General features: G+C 41.2%; 1 protein-coding gene and 1 long non-coding RNA gene across 6 annotated transcripts in view; one reads left to right on the top strand and one right to left on the bottom strand.

Moving 5' to 3' along the window:
• The window catches only part of USP34 (ubiquitin specific peptidase 34), a 254,684-nt gene extending 244,735 nt beyond the window's left edge, over positions 1-9,949 (bottom strand). The window contains exon 1 of one of the 4 annotated variants that reach the window (XR_015249197.1): positions 8,823-9,401. Coding sequence is in view for 3 of the 4 variants with exons in the window: in XM_086701030.1 (XP_086557156.1) it covers positions 9,892-9,934 (43 nt within the window). In the remaining variant the exon portion in view is untranslated. Of the gene's footprint in view, positions 1-8,822; positions 9,402-9,891 lie in introns of those variants that run through there. The other 3 variants (XM_086701030.1, XM_086701029.1, XM_025932470.2) reach the window with 3 other exon arrangements.
• On the top strand, positions 9,046-14,270 carry LOC147582496 (uncharacterized). 2 transcript variants are annotated; one of them, XR_015249199.1, is made up of 2 exons: positions 9,046-9,550; positions 13,867-14,270. It is a non-coding gene; the product is annotated as an uncharacterized LOC147582496 (long non-coding RNA). The 2 variants fall into 2 exon arrangements; XR_015249198.1 differs by lacking the exon at positions 13,867-14,270 and adding an exon at positions 10,645-11,214.
• The last annotated feature ends 11,980 nt before the right edge of the window (positions 14,271-26,250 follow it).

Here is a 26,250-nt window from a genome sequence, read left to right as displayed (position 1 = left end):
ACATGCACCCCCATGTTTATAGCAGCACTATCAACAATAGCCAAAGTATGTAAAGAGCCCAAATGTCCATCGATGGATGAATGGATAAAGAAGATGTGGTATATATATATATACACACACAAAATGAAGTATTGCTCGGCAATCAAAAAGAATGAAATCTTGCCATTTGCAACTACGTGGATGGAACTGGAGGGGATTATGCTAAGTGAAATTAGTCAGAAAAAGACAAAAATCATATGACTTCACTTATATGAGGACTTTAAGACACAAAACAGATGAACATAAGGGAAGGGAAACAAAAATATAAAAACAGGAGGGGGACAAAACAGAAGAGACTCATAAATATGGAGAACAAACTGAGGGTTACTGGAGAGGTTGTGGGAGGGGGGACTGGCTAAATGGGTAAGGGGCACTAAGGAATCTACTCCTGAAATCATTGTTGCACTATATGCTAATTTGGATGTAAATTAAAAAAAAAAATTAAAATGAAATTCTCATTTAAAAAAAAAAGAAAGAAAGAAAAAGGGGCGCCTGGGTAGCTAAGTCAGTGAAGCATCCCACTCTTGATTTCCGCTCAGGTCATGATCTCAGAATTCATTTCATGAGTTTGAACCCCATCTTGGGCTTTGTGCTGACCGTACGGAGGCTGCTTGGGGCTTTCTCTCTCTACCCCCTTCTCTCTCTGTTCCTTCCCTACTTGTGCACATGTGCACGCGTGCTCTCTCTCTCTCAAGATAAGTAAACTTAATAAGAAAAAAAAAGGAAAAGGGACTATTACCTAAGTTCTTAATCTAAAGGATATAAGTCATTTTAAGAGAGGCTGGGAAAGGTTCAATGCCTCACCAAGAGGCACCTGGGTGGCTCAGTCAGGTAAGTGTCCAACTCTTGATCTCAGGTCATGATCTCACCACTTCTAGGATCGAGCCCTGCAATGAACTCTGCACTGACAGTCAGAGCCTGCTTGGGATTCTGTCTCTCCCTCTCTCTCAAAATAAATAAACATTAAAAAAAAAAAAAAAAGAAAGTAGGCCTCACCAAAAAAGTGAGAAGTGAAGCTAGGAAGAGGAGTTTCGGCCAAATTGTGCCATGCATGATATATGTCACGCTAAGAAGTTAGTTTCTTCAAGCAATGAAGATCTACAACAGTTTAAGCAGATAATGTGATAATCATATATTGTTTTAGGCAACTCTGCAGAAGAAGCTGTAACATAAAACATTTTTTAAAGATCTATAATTAAAAACACAAAAATGAAAAAGCACACAAAAAAGCAGCAAAGGAGTACCTGGCTGGCTCAGTCAGTAGAGCATCCAACTCTTGATCTCAGGGTCATGAGTTCAAGCCCCACACTGGGTGTAGAGATTACTTTTAAAAAGGGCGGGGGGGGGGTGCCTAGGTGGTTCAGTCAGTTAAGCATCTGACTCTTGTATTCTGGCTCAAGTCATGATGTCATGGTTTGTGAGATCAAGCCCCACGTTGGGCTCTGCAATGACAACACAGAGCCTGCCTGGGATTCTCTCTCCTTGCCGCACCCCCACTCTCACTATATCAAAAATAAGTTAAGTAAATAAATAAATAAAGGGGGGGGCTGGAAAAAAATATATGTGGTGAACATGACCAAGGGTTGCTATTGTTAATAAGTGACCAAACTCGTTATCAGGTAATAACACAAAATATTAAAACCTGAAAAATGAGAAAACACAGGCAATGTATTAAAAAATGCAAATAGCCAATAAAAATGTTTTTCTATAATTTTATTTTTGAAAAAAAAATTTTTTTTTTAATTTTTTTTTTCAACGTTTATTTATTTTTGGGACAGAGAGAGACAGAGCATGAACGGGGGAGGAGCAGAGAGAGAGGGAGACACAGAATCAGAAACAGGCTCCAGGCTCTGAGCCATCAGCCCAGAGCCTGATGCGGGGCTCGAACTCACGGACCGCGAGATCGTGACCTGGCTGAAGTCGGACGCTTAACCGACTGCGCCACCCAGGCGCCCCGAAAAAAAAAATTTTTTTAATGTTCATTTGTGTGTGTGTGTGTGTGAGACAGAGGGAGACGGAGGGAGAGGGAGGGAGGTGGGGGGGGGGGGGAGCGGGGGAAGAGGGAGAGAGAATGAGAGGGAGAGGGGCAGAGAGAGAGAGAGAGGGAGACACAGAATCTGAAGCAGGCTCCAGGCTCTGAGTTGTCAGCACGGAGCCCCACGCCCACACAGGGCTCGAACCCACGAACCATGAGGTCATGACCTGAGCTATAGTCAGACGCTCAACTGACTAAGCCACCCAGGCATCCATTAGTGTTTAAACTTACTAGTATTTGGCTATTACAATTTTTGCCAAAATAACACTTTTTCAAGGATAATATTCAGTACAAGTGCCCATACTGAAGAGTGGAAATCAATACATCCTTTCTGAAAAGGCAAATAGACAATATAAACAAAAGTATGCTTATATTTTTGACAGTGATCACTTCTGCAATCTATCTAAAAAAAATGTTATTAAAAATTTATGTACAGGATGTTCATTTGCAGCTTTATAATATAAAAGAACTGAAAACATATAAGAATGCGAAGTTAAATCTAATACAAAATGAAATACCATACAGACAAAAAATGTATTTTCAAAAGAGTTAATAAAGGAAACAATCAAATAAAACATTAGGTGAAACAAGCTACATATTGAACTACATTTATCTCATTCTTAAAAATGTAAATGCGGGGGCGCCGGGTGGCTCAGTCGGCTAAGCGTCCGACTTCGGCTCAGGTCATGATCTCGCAGTTTGTGAGTTCAAGCCCCGCGTCAGGCTCTGGGTTGACAGCTCGGAGCCTGGAGCCCACTTCAGATTCTGTGTCTCCCTCCATCTGCCCCTCCACTGCTTGCACTCTGTCTCTCACATTGTCTCAAAAATAAACTTTAAAAAAAAATTTTTTTTAAACGTAAATGTGTAGAGGCACCTGGGTGGCTCAGTCAGGTAAGCGTCTGACTCTTGGTTTCAGCTCATCATGATCTCACAGTTCAGGGGTTTGAGCCCTGCACTGGGCTCTGTGCAGACGGCACAGATCCTGCTTAGGATATGCTCTCTCTCTCCCTGTCTCTGCACCTCCCTTGCTCGCTCTCAATACAAATAAATAAACATTTTAAAAATGTGTACCAAAAATAAATGTGTACCAAAAAGTATTTCAAGGTGATCATCAACAGGAATCATCACTGGATGATGAGATTTACAGTTTTCAGTATGTCTACAATGAGAATATGCAACCTTCATAATTACAAAAAAATTAAAGAGAGAAGAAGGTAGGCCAACCCATTTAGCTAGATTATGTCACATCTTGGTCAAGCTATGATTGGAAAGTTTCTTTCTCTTTCTGATAATATAAAAATTCTTAATAATACACAACACATTACAAATACTTTGAAATCAGATATACAGGTACTATCATTAAACATACAAGTAACATTAACATGTTTCACGAAGAGTGCTAAAGCTAATTATTAACAGTTATTGACAATGCAGAAAACCTACGTAACATCCTCCACGTTTGTAGTGCTTTATGGTTTCTAAGTTATATTAGAAAAATATGTGAATTGAAATCACGAACACTACTTCAAACATTAATTGGTTTAAGAGGATATAGACTTAGCTAGATCATCAAATAAAAATTCATAATCTGGGACTTCATACTATAGCAAAATCCAATTTCCAATTTTAAGAATCAGTTCAAATTTTAGAATTACTAGGTCAACCAAAAAATATTATGTTACTAATGATTTAACTATTTAGCACTCATATACTTATGATATAAAAAAAAACTCTAGAAATGTATGGTTTACTAAAGGGCTCCCTGCTGACAGACAACATTTAGATTCCATTCAGCTACATAAGGACCACCACTTTTATTTTTTAATGTTTGTTTATTTTTGAGAGAGACGGAGACAGAATGCAAGTGGGGAAAGAGCAGAGAGAGAGGGAGACACAGAATCCGAAGCAGGCTCCAGGCTACGTGCTGTGAGCACAGAGCCCAACGCAAGACTCAAACTCACAAGCTTGAGATCATGACCTGAGCCGAAGTCAGAGGCTCAACCGACTGAGCCACCCAGGCACCACAGGACCACCACTTTTAAAATCTTACCACAACTACAGTAACATCATGCCTGAAATTGTTAAAATACATAAATATACACTAATTTTTTATTGTCAGTTAAACATAATAATGTCTTCCATTCAAATAGATCATCACAAAGTTTCCACAGCATAGCATAACTGTTAAGAACATGGGCTTTTTCAGCCTGACCTGAGATTAAGTCCTGTTCAAATCCTGGCTCCACCAAATACAGCCATGTGACTCTGAGCAAATTATGTAAACTCTAAATCTAGGTTCTCTTATCTGAAAGGGGTGATAGAGTGAGTACCTACCTCAAAGAATTGATAAAGTACTCAACACAAACTGCTCAATAAAGTATTCTGCTTTAAAAATAATACAAACAGAATTATTCTGCAAATACTGTTATCACAGTATCTTGAGTTCAAGCTTAGATAGGGCTACTAACTAAGCAAGTAACAGGTGACCTTTATCTGGCAAACCACTTAGCCTTTCAGAGATTCAATTTCTTTGCTTCTAAAACTTAGGTACCAATGCTTGCTCCTGCCTATCTCCAAGGCTAAGGAGGGGGGCAAATAAATTGTCTACTTAACTGCTACATTTGGTAAACTGTAATTTACTAAACACACACACAGAATAACATCTATATTTAAAACCATTTTCGGGGCGCCTGGGTGGCTTTGAGTCCAATTTCTGTTCAGGTCATGATCTCACGGTTCATGAGTTCAAGCCCCGCATCAGGCTCTGTGCTGACAGCTCAGAGCCTGGAGCCTGCTTCAGATTATGTATCTCCCTCTCTCTCTGCCCCATCCCTGCTTGCTTGCTTGCTCTCTCTCTCTCAAAAATAAATAAACATTGGGGCGCCTGGGTGGCGCAGTCGGTTGAGCGTCCGACTTCAACCAGGTCACGATCTCGCGGTCCGGGAGTTCGAGCCCCGCGTCAGGCTCTGGGCTGATGGCTCAGAGCCTGGAGCCTGTTTCCGATTCTGTGTCTCCCTCTCTCTCTGCCCCTCCCCCGTTCATGCTCTCTCTCTGTCCCAAAAATAAATAAAAACGTTGAAAAAAAAATTTTTTTTAAATAAATAAATAAACATTAAGAAAAAATTTTTAAGCCATTCTCACTCTTCTCTCAAAGAAATTTACCTTACCAAGGCAAATAATGACCTCAATTTACTAGTGAACTAGCTATGATGATGGTCCAAAACATAAATTCAGGCCTCCAACTTCTCATCAACATCCAGAAATGCTCTGGAGTTAAAGTGGTTCACAAAAAATCTAGAAAAGCAGCAAATATACAAATTCAGCCAAACAAGCACAGGATTAAAAACTGAAAATTATTTCCTAAACTGAATGTGAACCCACAAACTGATAGTAGCCAAATTAATACATCCCAAGCCTTGAAAATGTCTTTTTAAAAACAAAGCACTGAAGGGAAAGAGAAATTCAAGCATGTTAGTAGTGCTGGGATTGCTTATTCTAACATTAAAGCCAAACATTATTTTGAAATGTCATTTTAAGTTTTAGGATATCTATCAAGATCGTATTTTAAAAGGGGATGTGAGAGGGGTGCCTGGGTGGCTCAGTCGGTTAAGTGCCCGACTTCAGCTCAGGTCATGATGTCACAGTCCGTGTGTTCGAGCCCCGCGTCGGGCTCTGTGCTGACAGCTCAGAGCCTGGAGCCTGTTTCAGATTCTGTGTCTCCCTCTGTCTCTGACCCTCCCCTGTTCATGCTCTGTCTCTCTCTGTCTCAAAAATAAACGTTAAAAAAAAGAAAAAAAATGTATAAAAAAATAAAATAAAAGGGGATGTGAGGATCCTTATTATGGGGTTCTTAGCCTGGTTCCATGGACAGGTTTCAATTAGTCCTCACAGTGCATGAAAAATTGTGTCTGTGTACCTGTATGTTTCCATGGGGAGAGTTTACAACTTCAGATTCCCAGCACAAGAGATATAAATGGTAATGTTAATTCTCTCATCAAAAACTGATGACAAAAGGAAACTATTTACAACCTTTTGTTACCAATTTTTATTTTAGCTAAATTACATTCTGCCAGATTTTTAAGTAAACATTTCATACGAAGTCCCTACCATTATTAAAATCTCTCTGCACATCAAGATACAAAACAATACAATCCACATTTTATCTACCCTTTCATTTAAAACACTAAATTTTTATATTACACTGATATGTCCAGGCAGACTTTTCAGTTTCATCAGTATTTTTAAATCTGACAAGAAATAGGTTTTTAGTATCTTTTAAATAATTCTTTTTCAAAATCAACTTGAAACACATCACATACATCATTTTCTTTCTTGTCATGGTTAAACTCTTATGGGGAGATATACTGAGAGATGAATTCTGAGCACATTATTTGGGGACTTTAGTTCTGAATATCTAATCAAAGATGAATTGATGCTCATCTTTGCACAACCTCTAGGGGAATAAAAGGACAGACTTAATAATTATTGTGAGCAAGATTACAAGAAAGACATATAACCTACTTCAATTCAACAAGTTTTATCAAGGTCCAACCATCATGTTCCTATCCAGTCATGGATAAATGTTATTACTATAATGAGATAAAGTAATACCCTCTGTTCTTAAGAAACTTAAACATCTTATGTTTGGGATACAACACAAAAGAAAAATGAAAACAATTTTAAAACTACAAGGGAAAAAAAGCAACTTGTAATAGTTTGGTATAACCTACAAATAAAATTGCTGAAATAATTTTAAAAAAATAAAAAAAGGAAGCTTCATTGTGAGATTAGTGTTCAGGAGGCAAATTTTTAAACTGAGCTTTTAAGGAAATATTAAGAGGGGCTCCTGGGTGGCTCAGTTGGCTGAGTGGCCAACCTGATTTCAGCTCCAGTTATAACCCCAGGGTCAGGAGATTGAGCCCGCGTTGAGTGGCTTGGGATTCTCTCGCTCTCTCCCTGTCCCTCGCCCCCACACCCACATGTGTGGGCACTTTCTTTCTCTCTACAATAAAAAAAAAATAAATAGAGGAAATATTAAGAAGTCGTCTTAAGTATTTTTAGAGACCACTGGCTTATACAAACCTGGTTCTACTAACTGTATATACCTAAAGGTAATAAAAGTTAAATTCTACTTCAAGATTCTCTACATTTCTAAGTTTCCATAAATCCATCGCATTTTTGAGTGCTCCTAAGCAAAGTTCTAGGGGTTTCCCAAATAATTTTCAATAACAACTATCATGATGCCTCTTTTCACAATGTAATAAAGATTAACAGACTTTAGTTTCTTTAGATACTATGTTTAAAGTTGGTTTTCCTAGTTAACTTTTAAAACACCAAAACATTATTAAAAGCACTTTTTTCTTTTACTAGACAGCAAAGATAATGCTCTTCCCAATTTACTATAACAATAACCACACAACTTATGTTTGGGATATAAAATACAGTTTACTGAAATAAGTACTAAAGACTTATGTAATCATCATATCATAAATCACCTGCACCAAAAGTATCTCAAAACAACCTTAAAATTCTAGGAAAATTTACAGTAACACAAATATTGGAAAGCACAGTTTGAGTATGTGCAAAACCTGCTTCCACCTGTCAGAAAATAAATGCCCAGTTGAAAGTAAACTAGAACTCTAACACTTTTCTTATTGCATTTGGTTAATAAAGTGAAATTCAAGCACATAAATAAAGTAAAATTCAAACACAAACATTTTTTAAAACCATTGTTTTAAAGAATCGTATTAGAAAAGAGGTAGTTTGGAAATCTTCGGAAATATCAGAACAGAAATCCAAAACCCACATAAGCAGTTCTTTACATGAGCATTTTCTCAACATTCAAGTTTTTGTAAATTAATCTTATCTAATGCACCTCGTCCAACTAGGCCTTTGGGCCCAGAAGTAGTTAATCTGCAATACAGCTTGTTTCTTTAGCCTCAAATACTATCTTACAAGGGTCGGAAATAAAATAAATATAAGAATCTGGCTAGAAAAGATCAGGGTACGCTCTTTAACAATCAAAAGTAGAAGGAATAGGCCTTTCATTCCAGGAGACAGGCCATGACTATCCCGGGATGGTATCTGTAGTACAGTGCTCTCCTTAATATAATAAAATTTACCATTAAAATGACGAACGGTACACGAAGAAGAACCATCATTAATTTTTTACAAAATAGGTATGAAGGTTCCAATCATGACTATTACAGTTCATTTTCAGCTATTTCAGGGCCGGTAGAAGGGTTTCATACACCCACACACCCCCAAGGGAGAGGAAAACCACCAACCTCCTCCCAGGGAGTTTAATGAAAATTAGCAGGTAAGAGAAGCCTCGGCAGCACGCTGAAATTTAAAGAGGGCGGCCGGAGGGCCGAAAGGTTCGGACTGCGGAGGAAAGCTTCGTCCTCGGACCCCACCTCCCCTCACCTTCCCGGCAGGGCGAGGGAGGCGAAGGCTCATTAGTGCCTTCGTTAATTGACACCTGTAATGAGGAAACTTTCCGAGAGGTGAGACCGCTCAGGCCTTGCCTGGCCAAAGCTCCGGGGCGGCCCCCTCTCGAGCGCCCAGGTAACCGGGCCGGGTTGGGCCCGAGGCGCCGCGGCGGCCGCGCCACCGCGCACCTTCCCGGGGCGCTAGGCCGGCACGCCGCCTGGCTCGGCCGTCGCCTCCCGCAGGCCGCGGCAGCCCGGGGAGCTGCGCGGGGCCCCCAAACCGTGCACCCCCACAGGCCGCCGCCGCGGCTACTTACTTTCATTTAACACCTCCACCAGGTCTGCGCAGTTCTCGCACATCGTTCGGCCGCCGCCCCCCCCCTCCCCCGCTTCGGATCGCAGTGACTGATCCCGACCGGCGGGGGGGAGGGGAGAGAGGCGGAGGAGGGGGCCGGCCGGCCGGCGGGGCGGGGAGGCGACGAGGGCGGGCGGCGGCGGGGACGGGGCGGAGAGCAGGAGTATGGGGGAGGGGGCCGGCGGTCCCCGGAGCGGGCGGGGGAGAGGAGGGGGGCGAGGGGAGGTGCGCAGGCCGGAGGGGCGCGGAGGCGCCGGCGGCGGGGAAGGGGGGGAAGGACGGGGGGAGGGGAGAGGGAGGGAGGGGGCGGGTGGGGAGAGAAGCAGCAGAGTCACTTCACCGACCAGACGCCGCGGCCACCGCTGACGCCGCCGCCATTTTAATAGAGCGTTCGGGCTGCGCTCGGCTCTTTCCGCCCGAGCGAAGGAGCCGACGAGAAACGCCTCGCGCTCTCATTCCTCCGCCTCCTTCACTCGCTTCGCCTCCCGCCCTCCCACCTCTCCCTCCGCACACACGCCGCACGCTCCACACCCCGCCGCGGCCGGCTCGCCGCCCTCCCTTTCCTCTTCCGTCTGGCCTCCCCGCCCTCGGTCCACCCCCTCGGCGCGTTCGCCCACCCCGCCCAGCCCGGATCTCTGTCAGCGGCCGGAAGGGAAACACGAAGCCAGCGCGGCCGCGGGGGGAGTCCGAGTGAGTAGGGGAAGATGGCGGAGGCACCGAGCGGCTCGCGGTTGCGCGGCGTCGCCCACAGCGGCCCACTCCGCGGGCTGCGAGGTCCCGGCGAGCGCCGGGTCACTCGCGCCGCCCTGTTCCCCGCCCTTGCGGTTCGCCATTTTTCCTCCGGGCCCACGAAGGGGGGTGGGGGGGTTGATGTCGATTCCTCCCTCCCAGCGCTCAGGTTTTTGGGGGGTGGGGGAGGCAGGGGGTTCACGGAGAAGCCGGGCCGAAGCGACGCCGCAGCCCAAGTTGGGGCACACGGCCCTCTCCCCGCGGGGCTTTGTGAGAATGGAACAGCCCAGGGGCGGCGTAACCTGCATGCGTGTCGATCGCTACCCTCGATTCTGTAAGGCTCATCCGTCCTCGAGCAGTAAGACACCTTGACGTGACTAGAAATGGCGGAGTGAGGAGCGTTCACATGGCATCGCCTCCCTTGTACGCGAGAGCGCCCCGCACCAATTGCCTGCCACTCTACAACTCTTCACCTGAAATAGCACATTCCTCTCTGCGAAGAGCAGATCGCCAGGGTATTAAGATGGGAAACGGAGAATGAAGAACCGGAAGGAAAGGGGACACTCCGCTCAAGTTGGTAGTGTTAACTAGCTAGCATTAGGAAAATTTTCCTCACACCAGCCCTTAATACGTCCTCCTTGATTTCCATACCCAGTACGTTTTATAGAGATGTGACTGAAGAGACCGAAAGGGCGTGTACGTAATCTTATAACTGTGTCACCCAAGCAGCTATTAAGACTAGTAATTGGTTTAAAGGTTGTGTCGAGGTTGGGTCCCACCGTCGTTCCATGCCAGGACCACCTTGCCAGTGTTCTTATAAAGTTTCTGCCCACCTGTTTTACACTGCTCCATATGAGCAGGTGAGATTTCCGAGCTGTAGAGAGATTCTGCCATCCTCTCCCCTTCTTCCCATCTTTACTGTAAAACTCAGGTTTCTGCACAGTTGACTTTTGGCATCCGTAGCAGACATGGACCAGCCAGCATCCATTCCCACCCACCCTTTTTACCTGCCCACAAGGAAACTTGCCAAACCCAAATTTTGTTCTGTTTTTCAGGTGGCAGCTAGAGACTCTGGTCTCTGGAAGGAAAGCCCCAAGGAGTACTTGTTACAGGTTAAAACAGTCATGGTAGGGCTGAACCTATGTTTGGGTCCTTGCCAGTGAAACGTGAGCAGAAATCTGCAGAGTGGATCTTTTGGAAAGAATTGCCCATTCCTAATAAAAGAAGGGGACAGGGGCGCCTGGGTGGCTTGGTCGGTTAAGCCTCCTACTCTGAAACTCCTGATTGCAGCTCAGGTCATGATCTTGTGGTCGTGAGATTGAGCCCGGCTTTGGGCTCTGTGCTGAACTTGGAGCCTGCTTAAGATTCTCTCTAAAATAAATAAAATAATAAAATGTTTTGAGAATCTAGAGTATTGTTGTCATAAATGATCATTGCTCTTCAGTCACCACTTAAATGCTCAACACACTTTTTCTGTAAAGAGCCAGATAGTAAATAGTTTCGGCTTTATAGACAAGCCAACTTCCTTATCACAACTACTCAACTGTTAGAACAAAAGCAGCTATAGACAGTACGTGGTGGAAAAAGTATGGCTGTGTTCCAGTAAAATTTAACTTACACTGAAATTTGAAATTCATGTTTTCATGTGTCACAAAATACTATTTTTCTCTTCATATTTTCAACTATTTAAAAATAGAAAGCCATTCTTAACCTGCAAACCGTACAGAAATGGAACTGGCCAGATTTGGCCTATGGGCTATAGTTTACCAACAACCCTTTATCTACTTCAACTGCTTGTTAACAGAGAAAAGCATAAAAGACCATGAAAAACAAGGTTGTCTGCCTCCTAACTAGAATCTTCACTCTTCTGTGCTGATTTAGTATCCGTATCAACAAGACATTTTAATGTATTTGAAAGTTGTACATTCTAAAAGTATGATGAAGCAGAATCTGCTAAAATACCCCTAAATCCTTATAAATCTGGATTTTCCGACCAGTAATCAGCAATGACTACACCTTCAACAGCTAAGATTGTTTTCAATACTTTGTATACATGTCACCATCTAGTGGTAGAATCATGCTTTCAGTAAAATTATACAATCTATGAAATTTTTAATTCTTGAGTTTTGTAATATATACATAGTATATTCCTAGCTCCTTACCTGAAAACCAGCCTCACGTAAACAGCTTTGGAAAACTAATCTTACCATAGAAATTATTTGCCCTTCGTAGCATTCTGGTTATTACTGAATACAGGATTTTGTCTGGAGTTTGGCGTTAAAGCCTGATTGTTACTGTCAGAGGCCAGAGTTACCGCAGAATTTACTCTTGTCCCTCACACCCACACTTATCCCTGTTTTGTGGGACTTAGGAACATTATTAGAGGCAAGTATGCTATTTTATTCTTTCCACAGCACCCAGCCCAATGCTTTGTGCATAAGATCGGCAAACTACTGTTTGGTTCTTAACTTGATAGAGTGATTGTTTTTATAAATAAATTGGATTATAACACTTCCCTACCTAAAACCCTTCAATATTCCTGTTGCATTTAGAATAAATTCTATTTGAGCCTTCCCTAACCTCTGTGGTTTCCAACCTCATTCTTGTTACATTCCAGCCACACTGGTCTGCTTTCAAACATAAAATCTTTTCTGCTCTGGGTCTTGGTGAAAGTTGTTTATTCCTAGGACATGCTGTCTTAATTTTGAAATGGCTGTGTCCTCACAGTTTCAACTTAGACATCATCTCAAAAAATATCTCTCCTCCCCTAGAATATTCTATAATACTCTGTTCATTTCCTTCACAGCTCTTACCTTTATTATTACTTTATTTCTGTTTATTTGTAATGGGGACATGGACTGCAAATAAACAATTTTTAAATTAAGAATGGCAGTAGACAGTCCAGTCAGGACTGGTACAGTGGCTCAAGGTTATGAACCCAAGTTGTTTATTTCCATTTCACCTTCCACACATTGGTTTGTCACCTCCTAGTTGTGAACTGGCCACTATGGCACCAACTGTCTGCTTTAAAGAAAGAAGGAGGAAAGATGATGATGGTCTGTCTTGGTTTGGATTCCCCACAAAGCAAGCCCTGAAATAACAAGTGAAAATAGTTTTATTTTGTTAGCATCCAAGAAACATTGGTAGGATAGTGGAGGAATGAGATAGGAAATGGGAGAGTAAGTGTCCAATAAAAGATTCATTATCAAGCCCCTTAATCCTAAAGGTAACTGAAGCCTAATCCCCCTGGTAAATTCTGCAAACCAATATAAAACATGTGCCTTAAAATCGTCTTACCCTACCCCCCTCCACCCACCCCAAAAAACAAAACCTCCTACCCAAGGGACAAGGAAGCTGGGTATTTACATGTACTCTCTTTAATTGTTGTTAGGGGAGGGGTTGTGGGCAGGCAGCAAAGCAGGCTTCCTTGCTCAACCAGGAAGGCATAGAAATGCAGGTGCCAGCAGTTGGAAGTCTGGCCACCAACTGTATGCTGAAGTGATAAGAACTAGAGGATATGGGCAGAGCACTGTGACAGGATCTGGTACACCCCTCTTCCCTCTTCTGTCTTTCTTGAATATAGTTACGAAAATCTGGAGAACAGCAGCCATCTTGAAACAATAAACCTGTGAGCAAAAAGCAAACGCCAAGGCACCGAAAATGGCAGAGTGGAAAAAGAAAAGGCCTGAGTCCCTTGTGGCTTTGCTGAGCTGCTGAATCGGTGCTAGCAACTGCCTACTTGTTGCTGCATAAGATATTTGGTTATCTAACAAATACAAAACTCTAAAGCCACCATAAAGTATTTGTAGCCTAAATGCAGTCATGAAAAATAGTGTGGTAGTTAAAATAATGTCCCCAACCCCCATACATGCCTATGTCCTAATCCCCAGAATTTGTGAATATGGTACCTTAAGTGGCAAAAGGGACTTTCCAGATAAGGACCTTGAGACAGATTATTTTCTATTCCTGTGGACTCAATTTTTTACATGAGACTTTAAAATTAGAGAACCTTTCCCAGCTTTGGGCACAGGGAGCTGTGACTGTGACTACATGAGAATGGTTGGAGAGGGCCTCCTGGGTGGCTCAGTGGGTTAAGCATCTGACTCTTCATTAGGGCTCAAGTCATGATCTCACGGGTTCGTGGGATTGAGCCTCATGTCAGGCTCTGCACTGACAGTGCAGAGCCTGTTTGGGTTTCTCTCTCCCTGCCTCTCTCTGCCCCTCCCCAGTTCGTGATCTCTCTCTCTCTCTCTCTCTCTCTCTACCTTTCAAGATAGATGATGAATTGAAATGAAATGAAATGTTGGAGAGATGCAACATTCCTGACTTTGAAGATGAAGGGAAGTGGGCCTTGAGTCAAGAAATGTGGGTGGTCTCCAGAAGATGGAAAAGACAAGGAAACAATCTCCCTTTCAGCCTCCAGAAAAGAACCCAGCCAGCCCTGCTGACATCTTGATTTAGCCCAATGAAACCCATGTTGGACTACTGACTTACAAAACTGTAAAATGATGTTTGTTAAATTTAGTTTTAAGCCATAAATTTGTGGTAATTTGTTTCAGCAGCAATAGAAAACTAATAGAAGTGATGTGCAGAGCTAGAGAATAGCATATGCAAAACTCCTGATACAAAATTCCTTGCTTCTTTCTAGGAACAGAAATAAAGCCAGTATGACTAGAACATAGTTGGGAGAGAAGGCCCATGCCAGACTTAACAGAGTACTGCAAACATTGTTAAGATTTTGGCCTAGATCCTAAAAGCAATACAAAGCATTTAAGTGTGTAAGAAACACAATCAGGTTTTTATTAAAATATTCAGACTAGAGGTGCGTGGGTGGGTCAATTGGTTAAGCATCTGACTTCAGCTCAGGTCATGATCTCGAAGTTGGTGAGTTTGAGCCCCACTGTCAGCGCAGAGCCCACTTCGGATCCTCTGTCTCCCTCCATCTCTGCCCCGCCCCCACCCCCCGTCATGCTGTGGTTCTCTCTCTGTCAAAAATAAATAAACAGGGGCTCCTGGGTGGCTTGGTTGGTTAGGCGTCCGACTTCGGCTCAGGTCATGATCTCACAGTCCGTGAGTTCGAGCCCCGCGTCGGGCTCTGTGCTGACAGCTCAGACCCTGGAGCCTGTTTCAGATTCTGTGTCTCCCTCTCTCTCTCTGCCCCTCCCCTGTTCATGCTCTGTCTCTCTCTGTCTCAAAAATAAATAAACGTTAAAAAAAAATTTTTTTTAATAAATAAACATTTAAAAAATAAAGATATAAAATAAAATATTCAGACTAATGGGGCACCTGGGTGCCCCGGTCAGTTAAGCATCTGACTCTTGATCTCAGCTCAGGTCTTGACCTCAGGGTCATGAGTTCAAGCCTTGTGCTGGACTCTGCACTGGGCATGAAGCCTATTTAAAAAAAAAAAATCGTTTAAAATATTCAGACTAATATGTAGAGAGTAGATTAAAGATAGGGACAACTGGGGGTTATTAATATTAATCCAGAAAGATGATGATAAGCTTGGACTAGGATAACAAAGAAATGGAGAAAAGGGAGTCCATTCTAAGAACATTTTAGAGGTGAAAAGAACAAGACTTGATTGATGGGTATGGGGAGAGAAAGTATCAGAGCTATCTCCAAATAAGAGATTTGCCCAACTGGGTAAATGATGCTGCCATTCACCACATTGGGGATCACTTAAAGGAGGACCAGAGGGAGATGGGATCAATAATGACAAGTACTATTTTGGAAGCACTCAGTTTGAGGTGCCTGTGAGGTAACTAGGAGTTGTTGACCAGGCAGTAGTTTGAATCTAAAGCTCAAAATAAAACTCAGGACTGCAAATATAAAATCAATCCTTAGTATGGTAGCTCTTTATGGGGAAAGATAACTGCTATACCTCTAGCATTATAAGTTCTAGGCATGAAGAACAACCAAAGAACCAGTTCCCTCAGCTGTCCCCTCTTATCAGGAAAGCAAAAACTTTCCAGAAGCCCCTCTGGCTAACTTTACTTTCTCATTACCTAGAACTCTGTCACATGGCCACCCTTAGAGCTCAAGGAAAGCTTGAGCTCTATATGTGTGTGTATATATATATATATATATATACACACACATACATATATTACTTGATATACATACATATATATACACACATACATATATACACTTGAGCTCTATGTATGTACGTGTGTAAATATATATATACGCACACATATATATAAATGTATAAAATATATATATTTTGTATGTTAACATAATTGACAAAGTAATTCCTCACTGCCAACTAAGCCAAATCAAACCAATAAAATGTCTAGCTTCATTCTTCAAATTAATAAATATATATTTTATAATGTATATTTTATAGATTTGGATATTTTGAGGAATATTAAAGACACCAAAAAATACATTTTGGAACATCTTACAGGTCAGATAACTAAAGTAATAAAGTAAAATAATTAAAATTTTTGAAGCTATACAGTAAAATACTGTTTCTATTATTTGTGTTTTTTAAATGTTTATATGTTATTTATTTATTTGGGGCGGGGGTAGAGAGTGAGAAGAGAAGGGACAGAGAGAATCCCAAGCAGACCACACTGTCAGCACAGAGCCCAATGCAGGGTCTGATTGATCTCTGTAGGCCTGAGCTGGGGCCAGAAGTCAACTATTTTAACATGCACTCCAGGTAATTCTGGTATAGGTGGTCCTTGCCTGATGCTATGAGAAACACTTGAGATAGGTTTCATCCCGTTTCTTCAACATACGCTTCACTATATTTGAAAGTAGGAGGTCTGGTTTCTCTTGTAACTGACTTTTCTTTGGCTCATAATATCCAGAACTTTTTTTACCTTCTCCTCATATAATATGGTTTTAGTTCTATACAGGAACCCGATGGAGAAATTAAGCCTTGTCTAGAGAATAGCAATGTTTTTACAAAACATGGCACCTAGAAATATAGTCTAACAGCATACAATGCATAAAATTATAATCTCTCTTGTTCTGGACAACGTACTTCAATTAATGTAGCCACATAATATTTGGCCACTCTCTAGTTAATTAAAATATTTAAGTCTTGGGGCACCTGGGTGACTCTGTGCTCAAGCATCCAACTCTTGATTTTGGCTCAGGTCATCATCCCAGGGTTGTGGGATCAAGCCCTACGTCAGGCTCCGCACTGAGCATGGAGCCTGCCTAGAATTCTTCCTGTCCCTCTCTCTCTTCCTCTTGCCCCTCTCCCCTGCTCATATGTTCTCTCTTTCTCTCTCTAAAATAAATAAATAAATAAATAAATAAATAAGTATTGAAAAAACCGAATAAAATATTTAATATAAAATAAATATAATATAAAATATTCCACATGTCCTGCCCGTAAACCAAATTTTTCCTTATATTTGTACAATTGCTTTTTTTATCTACTTGCAATATTTTTCAATGATTTCTTCCTGTTGTAGCCCCTTTTCTGTTTATAAAAGTAATATTACTCATTGTAAAAACTATAGAAAAATATGAAGAAACTAAATATTATTATCCCATACCCAATCATAGGTACTATCAACATCTTGACACATGTCCTTTCATTCTTTAATAGGCATGTAAATCTTTTTATTATAATGGGACTAAACTGTTTAGATGAGATAAACATTAAGTTTTTTTTTCATGTTCCCATGTACAGATACATATCACTTTTATTGCCCATAGGATAACATTGCATTATATAGTCAAAATAATTTCATTAAACTGGACTTAATTGATGAACATAAGCAATACCACAATAAACTAATATGTTCATCTCTGTGTACTATTTCATTTATTCTCTTAGGATAAATATTAGCATAATAAAGCATAAATAAAGTTATTGAATACAACCATCTTCAGATGGACCCTTTGTGTCCTGGATGTTTGTTCTCTGTCTTCTCTGTTGGCTTCTTTTCATCTCTGAACACTGGTGTGCCTGGGGCCCAGCACTAAATCTCTTCTCATTCGATCACATCCAGTCCCATGGATTTAAATACCACCTAACAACTTGGAGCACCTGGCGGCTCAGTCGGTTGAGTGTCCAACTTCGGCTCAGGTCATGATCTCTCAGTCTGTGAGTTCGAACCACACGTTGGGCCTGTGCTGACAGCTCAGAGTCTGGAGCCTTCTTTGGATTCTGTGTCTCCCTCGCTTTCTGCCCCTCCCCCGCTCATGCTGTGTGTGTGTGTGTGTGTTTGTGTGTGTGTGCGTGTGTGTGTGTGTGTGTCTGTCAAAAAGAAACAAAACATTTTAAAAATTTAAATAAATAAATAAATAAATACCACCTAACAACTAATAAATTCATATCTCCAACCCATCCTCTCCCCTGAAGCTAAACGCTGTCTTAAAATCTCCACTTACCTAAGGAGTATTTTTAATTTAAGTCCAAATTTGCACTTTTTTTTTTTGTTTTATTTAAGTACTTTCTACACCCAACATGGGACTCAAACTCATGACCCTGAGATCAAGAGTCACACACACTTCCAAGTGAGCCAGCTAGGTGCCCCTGAACTTTTGGTGATCTTTGCCAAACCTACCCCATTTCAATAAATGGTAACTTCATCTAACCAGTTGCTTAGGCCAGAAATCTTGAGTAACTCCTCTTTCTCTCATGTTCCATCTGTGATGCAAATCCTGTTGGCATCAAACAGGATTTCAAGATATATCCAATTTTGAAAATACATCCACAATCTGGCCACTTCTTAGTACTCCCACCCTAGTGCAAACCACACAATCACTTCTTGCCTAGATTACAAATTGAATAATGCCACTTCTCTGATCAAACCTTCCAATGGCTTCTGTTTTTACTCCTTGCCATGACCTGTAAGTCCCTTCATGATCTGATCTCTCTCCCCTCTCGAAGTTCTCTACCACTTCCTCCTCACTCATTCCACCCTAGCCTGACTAAACACCTTGTTCCTCTAACACGGTGATTTTCAGCCCAAGATATTTTCTCCCCAGGAGACATTGTCAATGTCTGGAGACATTTTTGGTCGTCACAAGAAAGGAGGTGTGCTGATGACATGTAGTGTGTAGAGGCCAGGTATCCTGCTATAAACCATTCACAATGCACAGGGCAGCCCTGTGCAGTAGAATCCATGTAGCTCCCATAGTATTTTGTTCATATTCTTTATTGCAGATTATCTTTTTCGCTATCCGATTTTGTCATCAAAAGGAGAGTTTGTCAACTGCAGACAGAAAGTATGTGTCTGGCACACAGTAGGTACATAAAAGCATTTTGAAAAAACTCACCATGTTATCTAATAGTTTATTGGAAAAAAAGCTTATTTAGCAAACTGGTGTCAACACACTGCTATTGATAAATTGCCTTATTGTTCCCAATGTTCACCACCCCACCCTCCCCAGTTAAGGAAATATTCTTCCCTGCCCTTTCCAGGTGACTTACACTGGATGCCTATGGGAAGAAGAGAATTCCTCTGCCTGTTTATGGCAGCATTGGACTGTGACTTGCTATGGCCAACAGAATGTAGTGATTTCAGTTCTGAGTAGCAGAATCCTCCTCTATACTGAGGAGTCATTGAACACAGTTCTCTCATTGCTCTTTTCCCCTGCCATGAGACTGAAGGAGTCCTCCCTCAGCCTGAACTGCAGAATGACAGAGACACATGGAGCAGGGCCACACCTAACTTGCAACTTGAGTGAGAAATGTGTCATAAGAGAGGTGCCTCATTTGTCTCGGTCAGTTAAGCGTCCCACTTCAGCTCACGTCATGATCTCACAGTTTGTGGGTTCCAACCCCGCTTCGGGCTCTGTGCTTTCAGTGCGGGGCCTGCTTGGGATTCTCTCTCTGTCCCTCTTTCTGACCCTCCCCCACTTGCACATGCTCACTCTGTCTCAAAATAAATAAACTTAAAAAAAAGAAAAAAGAAAAAGAAATGTAGCATAAGCCAATGAAACTTGGGGTTGTTAGTAATCAAATAAAAACCTCTGGAAGGCTCATCAAACACCTACTCTAGCAAAACTTAAAGGTAATTGAACCTATATTCAATGGGATATAGTTCTTACTGAGGTGAATCTAATTAAGCATATTAACTATAATATACTATTTACCGGGGCCTGATGAAGTTGCCATTTTCTCACTTGTTTAGCTGTCCAATGTACACAAGTTACAACAATCAAGTTTCTCCTGGCACTACATAGTAATTAATTACTGTACACAGTAGGAGCACAAAAAAACGGAGTTCCTTTATCTTTCAATTGATTACTTTGTCCTCATACATTTTACACTTAAATTCTTTCATCTCCTTCATACTGCTCTCCTCCATCTTCTTATGTTCTGCTTCCTGTTTCCTTCCTTTAGAAATTCTAAATCCTGGGGCACTTGGGTGGCTCAGTCAGTCAAGCATCCAACTTCAGCTCAGGTCATGATCTCACAGTTGGTGAGTTTGAGTTCCGTGTCAGGCAGGCTCTGTGCTGACAACTCAGAGCCTGGAGCCTGCTTCAGATTCTGTGTGTGTGTGTCTCTCTCTCTGCCCCCCTCCCCGGCTCGCGCTCTGTCTCTCTCTCTCTCAAGTATGAAGAAACATTGAAATAAATAAATAAATAAATAATTTTTAAAAAAGGAATTCTAAATACTGAAAAAATAAGTAACAGAAACTCCAAACTATGGTTATAGTTGGGTCAAAGGAGACTGAGGCCAAGAGAAAGGACCCAATAAAATGGCCCAATAAACACTTTAGAACTGTCAAACTTGTAGTGTTTGGAAAACTGCTCTCACTAAAAAAAAAAAAAAAAGAAAAAAAAAGAGAAAACTGCTCTCACTTCATTTCATTCAAGAAGGATCTTAGAAATGTTTGTCCAAGGAATTTCATCATGTTGAAGTACTGATCCAAGATCACAACTTGCCCCTGGACTACACAGTGGCAACAGGTTAATGCATTAGCGAGGCATGCAGCAGTAGCATAGGCTAGTTGACCAATGAGCTGAAATGTGTCAGAAAATTGGGGTAAATGCCCTCCTAGGCGCTTTCCTTAAAGTCTGTGATTCTAAATTATGAAGAACTCCCTAGTAAAAATGTTCTGAACTAATTGATGTATTTTAACTATTTTCTACAAATTCACTGCCTTCATGTATCACATAGCAGAGCTATCTTTGGTAACTGAAATTTGGAATAAGGCAGAAAATAAAATTTAAATTATACTACCCTTTAAATCAAGATGTGATGCCTAGTTGTAATTCTACTCCTCAATCCATGCTAAAAAAAGTAGATTAGGGTGCCTGGCTGGCTCAGTCAGAAGAGCATGTGACTCTTGATCTCAGGGTCATGAATTTAAGCCCCACGTTGGGTGTGGAGATTACTTAAACAAACAAACAAACTTAAAAAAAAATAGTTGGTTATTATGTGAGATATTTCTAGAAAGTACTCTGTTTGGTTGGTGTCCAAGACAGACCAATTTATGTTAAATTTCATCCGTGATTCAGGGAACAATACTTCAGCTTTATTTCACCTGGCCTTATTAGGAGATATTAGGCACCAGCCACTGTCAGATAAAAACAGTGGATCGTTCAGTATGTGTAAAACAACTGAAAATTTAATAAGTATATCTAATTACTGATCAAAATGTTGAGGTTGGGGCGCTTGGATGGTTCAGTCGGTTAAGTGTCAGACTTTGGCTCAGGTCATGATCTCACGGTTTGTGAGTTTGAGCCCTGCATTAGGCTCCATGCTGACAGTTCGAAGCCTGGAGTCTGCTTCGGATTGTGTCTCATTCTCTCTGCCCCTCCCCCACTTGTGCTCTGTCTGTCTCTCAAAAATAAATAAATGTAAAAAAAAAAAATTTTTTTTAAAGGTTGAGGACCATTTTTTAACAGTTGTTAAATTAATTACCACAGCCCAATTGAACAGCAGAGCGCATTCCATGAATTAAACTTTACCATGGGGGCACCCAGACGGCACAGTCAGTTAAGCATCCAACTCTTGATATCAGCTCAGATCATGATCTCATGGTTTGTGAGATCAACCCTGTGTCAGGCTCTGCACTGAGCAAGGAGTCGGCTTGGGATTCTCTCTCTCCCTCTCTCTCTGCTCCTCCCCCGCTTGTGTGTGTGCACTCTCTCACTCTCTCTCAAAATAAATAAACATTTAAAAATACAATAAACTTTTACCATTTGTTGAATTAACATTCAACATAGAAGTTGCTACATGTTCCATCTCTCTTCATTTCTGGACATTTGTCATAATTTTACTTTTACTCTTTATACTTTCCCTCTAAGTCTTTTTTCACTCTTGCTCTGCCTAGTCTTTTCCTTAACTGAAACCTAAATAAAGAAATATTTCTTCATGTCAGCATAACTGAAGTTTTTTGAGCTTCCACAGATATGAGACTGTTTCTTCTTTTTCATTTCCTCTAATTCTGTGAGAAGCTTAATAGAGATTCCTGCAAGCTACTGCTTTCATTAGAATTAATGTCTAAAAATAGTTCTGAAATGCTATCATGGGTGTGTGTTTGTTGTGTGGGGTTGGGTGGATGAACTGAAGCAAAGGAGGCAGAGAATTTGTCAATGAACTCAACAAGACCACACTTCTGGAGGTTTCTTTTTCTTTTCTTTAGTATGAGGAGCCAAAGCAAGTTAAATAGGAAGCAGGGTACCAGGACAATTGTAACAAAAAACTCATCCAAAGATCCATTTAAAGGTAGAATTTATGTCAAGGGAGCTTCTTTTTATTTACTTGTTTGTTCTTTTAAGAATTTTTTTCATTTTTTGGGGCGCCTGGGTGGCGCAGTCGGTTAGGCGTCCGACTTCAGCCAGGTCACGATCTCGCGGTCCGTTGAGTTCGAGCCCCGCGTCGGGCTCTGGGCCGATGGCTCAGAGCCTGGAGCCTGTTTCCGATTCTGTGTCTCCCTCTCTCTCTGCCCCTCCCCCGTTCATGCTCTGTCTCTCTCTGTCCCAAAAATAAATAAAAAACGTTGAAAAAAAAAATTTAAAAAAGAATTTTTTTCATTTTTAAGTAATCTCTACACCCAAGGTGGGGCTCAAACCCACAATCCTAAGATCAAGAGTTGCATGCTATATAGATTGAGCCAGCCAGGTGCCCCAAGGGTGCCTCTTGAGTCATCTGATATTAAATTGTTAAAGGCAAATTTTCCCACTACAAAATTTCCTGTATTGACTAGAACATAATAAATACTAAGATGAAGAATAAAGTATAAAACAGTAGGGGCACCCAGGTGGCTCAGTTGGTTAAGCATACGACTTCAGCTCAGGTCATGATCTCATACTTCATGAGTTTGAGCCCCAGATCAGGCTCATCTGACAGCTCAAAGCCTGGAGCCTGCGTCAGATTCTGTGTCTCCCTCTTCCTCTGCCCCTCCCCTGCTCATGCTGTGTCTCTCTCTCTCTCTGTTTCTCAAAAAATGAATAAACATTAACATTTAAAAAGTATAAAACAGTAATATGTATACAGAAATAGAAAAAAAAAAGCAAAGAAGTAGACAATCTTCAAACAGAATATGTATATAAGACGTTATTAAAAAGGTGGCTTAGGGGGCAAGTGCTTAGTCTTTTGGGGTGAAAAGTGTTTCCCATACCATTTACCAAAAATACAGAATTAAACTGTAAAGGTACTAAAAGAAAATACAAGAGAAAATAATCTTAGATTGTAGAAGGCCTTTACTCTAGGCATGACATGAAAAATAAAATCCAGGGGCGCCTGGGTAGCTCAGTCGGTTGAGTGACCGACTTCGGCTCAGGTCATGATCTCATGGTTTGTGGGTTCGAGCCCCACGTCGGGCTCTGTGCTGCCAGCTCAGAGCCTGGAGCCTGCTTCTGATTCTGTGTCTCCCTCTCTTTCTCTGTCCCTCCCCAACGCATGCTCTGTCTCTCTGTCTCAGAAAATAAACATTAAAAAAAAAATGTAAAAAGAAAAAAAAAGAAAAAGAAAATCCATACATTGATAGATTTGACTACATTTTTAAAATATGTTCTGTAATTTTATTTATTTATTTGCAAGACAAGAGAATCCCAAGCAGGCTCCACACTGTAAGCCCAGAACTGGATGTGGGGCTTAATCCCACAACTCAGGATCATGACCTGAGCCAAAATCAAGGGTCAGACACTCAACCAACTAAGTCACCCAGATACCTCTAGATTTGACTACATTGAAAAAAGCTGTTTATATGGCGGGCCTGGCTGGCTTATTAGGTGAAGCATGTGACTCTTGATCTAGGGGTTGTGGGCTTGAGCCTCATGTTGGGTGTAAAGATTACTTAAAAAATAAAAAAAATAAAAGTTTTAAATTCTGTATATCTAATCACCATAAATAGAATTGAAAAAAACCCCCAGAAACTGAGGAAACTATTCTAACATTACAAATACTATTCCACTTGTGCAAGTAAACGCAAAGTACAAAAACCTAAATAGGACAAAAAATAGGCTGGCATAAATTGGAACTATATTTTCTTAAGTAAAAAACATTCAACCTCGGGGCACCTGTGTGGCTCAGCCTGTTATGCATCCAACTTCGGCTCAGGTCATGAGTCATGATCTCATGGTTAGTGAGTTCAAGTCATGATCTCATGGTTCATGGGTTTGAGTCCTGTGTCCGGTTCTGTGCTGACAGCTTGGAGCCTGGAGCCTGCAGCCTGCTTTGGATTCTGTGTCTCCTTCTCCCTCTGCCCCTCCCTGACTTGCACGCACTCTCTCTCTCTCTCTCTCAAAAATAAATAAACATTAAAACCAAAGTTTTAAAAAAATTAAACCTTATTAGACACCATGAAAGAAAAAAATTTTTTTTAATTTTTTGTTTTTAATGTTTATTTATTTTTGTGAGAGAGAGAGCAGGGAAAGGGCAGAGAAAGAGGGAGACAGAATCCAAAGCAGGCTCCAGGCTCTGAGCTGTCAGCACAGAGCCCGACACAGGACTCAAACCCATGAACCATGAGATCATGACCTGAGCCCAAGTTGAAGGCTTAATCGATTGAGCCACCCAGGAGCCCCTCAAAGAATATTTTTAATGATAATTCCTAGCTTGGGCTGAGGTAGAGAGAAACCACAAACTGTAATATGTTATTGGTGAGAATATAAAATTGTTTCAACTTACCCAGAGAGAAACTTGGCAATATGTATTAAAGTCCTTAATTTGGGGGGCGATTGGGTAGCTCAGTTGGTTAAGCAGCCGACTCTTGTTTTCAGCTCAGGTCATGATCTCATGGTTCATGAGTTCAAGCTTCTCATCAGGTTCTGCACTGACATCGCAGAGCCTGCTTGGGATTCTCTCTCCCCTGCTCTCTGCCCTTCCCCTGCTCGCATATGCTCACTCTCTCTCTCTCAAAATAAATAAATAAACATTTAATAAATAAATAAATAAATAAAGTCTTTAATTTTATATATGCTCTGACCCAGAAATTCTGTCTAGTAATTTATCTAAGGACAGAGAGCTAAGACTTAGTTATAAGAATGCTCATGAAAGCTTTGCTTAAATAGTAAAAAACCAGCAGCCATCTAAATGTCTTAGTAGTAAAGTAAATTAAAACATGTTCATGCAAAGAAATATCATCCAGTCACTAAAATAGATGTTGCATAGTATTTAATAACCTGAAAATCTGTTATAAGTAGTGCATACAACTTTTTTTTAATATATGAAACAGGGCCTCCTGGATGGCTCAGTCAGTTAAGCCTCTGACTTCTGATTTCAGCTCAGATCATGATATTACCATTAGTAGGATCGAGTCCCATATCGGGCTCTGTGTTGACAGCTCAGAGCTTGCTTGGGATACTCTCTTTCTCTCTGCTCCTCCCCTGCTCACACTCTCTCTCTTTCTCTCAAAATAAATAAATAAAACATTTTAAAAGATAAAAATAAATTGGGGGGCGCCTGGGTGGCTCAGTTAGGTAAGCATCTGACTTCAGCTCAAGTCATGATCTCATGGTCCATGAGTTCAAGTCCCGTGTCAGGCTCTGTGCTGACAGCTCAGACCCTGAAGCCTGCTTTGGATTCTCTGGCTCCCTCTCTCTCTGCCCCTCCCCTGCTTCCACCTGTTCACTTGCTCTCTCTCGCTCTCTCTCAAAAATAAACATTAAAAAAATTTAAAAAATAAAAATAAATTAGGGCACCTGGGTGGCTCAGTTGGTTAAGCATCTGACTTTGCCTCAGGTCATGATTTTGCGGTTTGTGAGTTCAAGCCCCATATCGGGCTCAGGCTCACTGCTGTCAGCGCAAAGCCCACTATGAATCCTCTGTCCCCCTCCCCTCTGTGCCCCTCTCCTGCTCATGTTTTCCCTCTCTCTCTCTCTCAAAAATAAACATTAAAAATAATTTAAAAATATTAATAAATAAAATAAAAATAAAAGAAATATAAATAAATGAAACTGTATGAACTATATGGTTCCACTCTATTAAAAAAGGTTAAGAAACAATGGGTTAACAGTCAGTTAACAATTAACTTTTGTTGGAGGGATTACAGTTAATATTTTTTCTTTTTGCTTCTCTACATTTGGCGCACTTTCTACAATGAAGTCTTACTATTATAATTTTAAAACAATAAAAGTTCTTGTTCATACTTAAGCTACACGAATAAAGCCCATAGCTCAATTAGGATTCAATTAGGGAACAGAACCACTATGAATATTATGAACTAATGGATTCATTATAAGAACAAGAGCACCCATAATTGTGGGAGTAGCAGCAAAGACTACTGACT

The sequence above is a fragment of the Puma concolor genome, chromosome A3 (genome assembly GCF_028749965.1).
Source record: "Puma concolor isolate L17-30 chromosome A3, mPumCon1.1.hap2, whole genome shotgun sequence".
In the NCBI taxonomy this organism is placed as follows: domain Eukaryota; kingdom Metazoa; phylum Chordata; class Mammalia; order Carnivora; family Felidae; genus Puma; species Puma concolor.
Note: the sequence above shows the minus strand (reverse complement) of the source record. Positions and strands in the feature narration are given on the sequence as shown.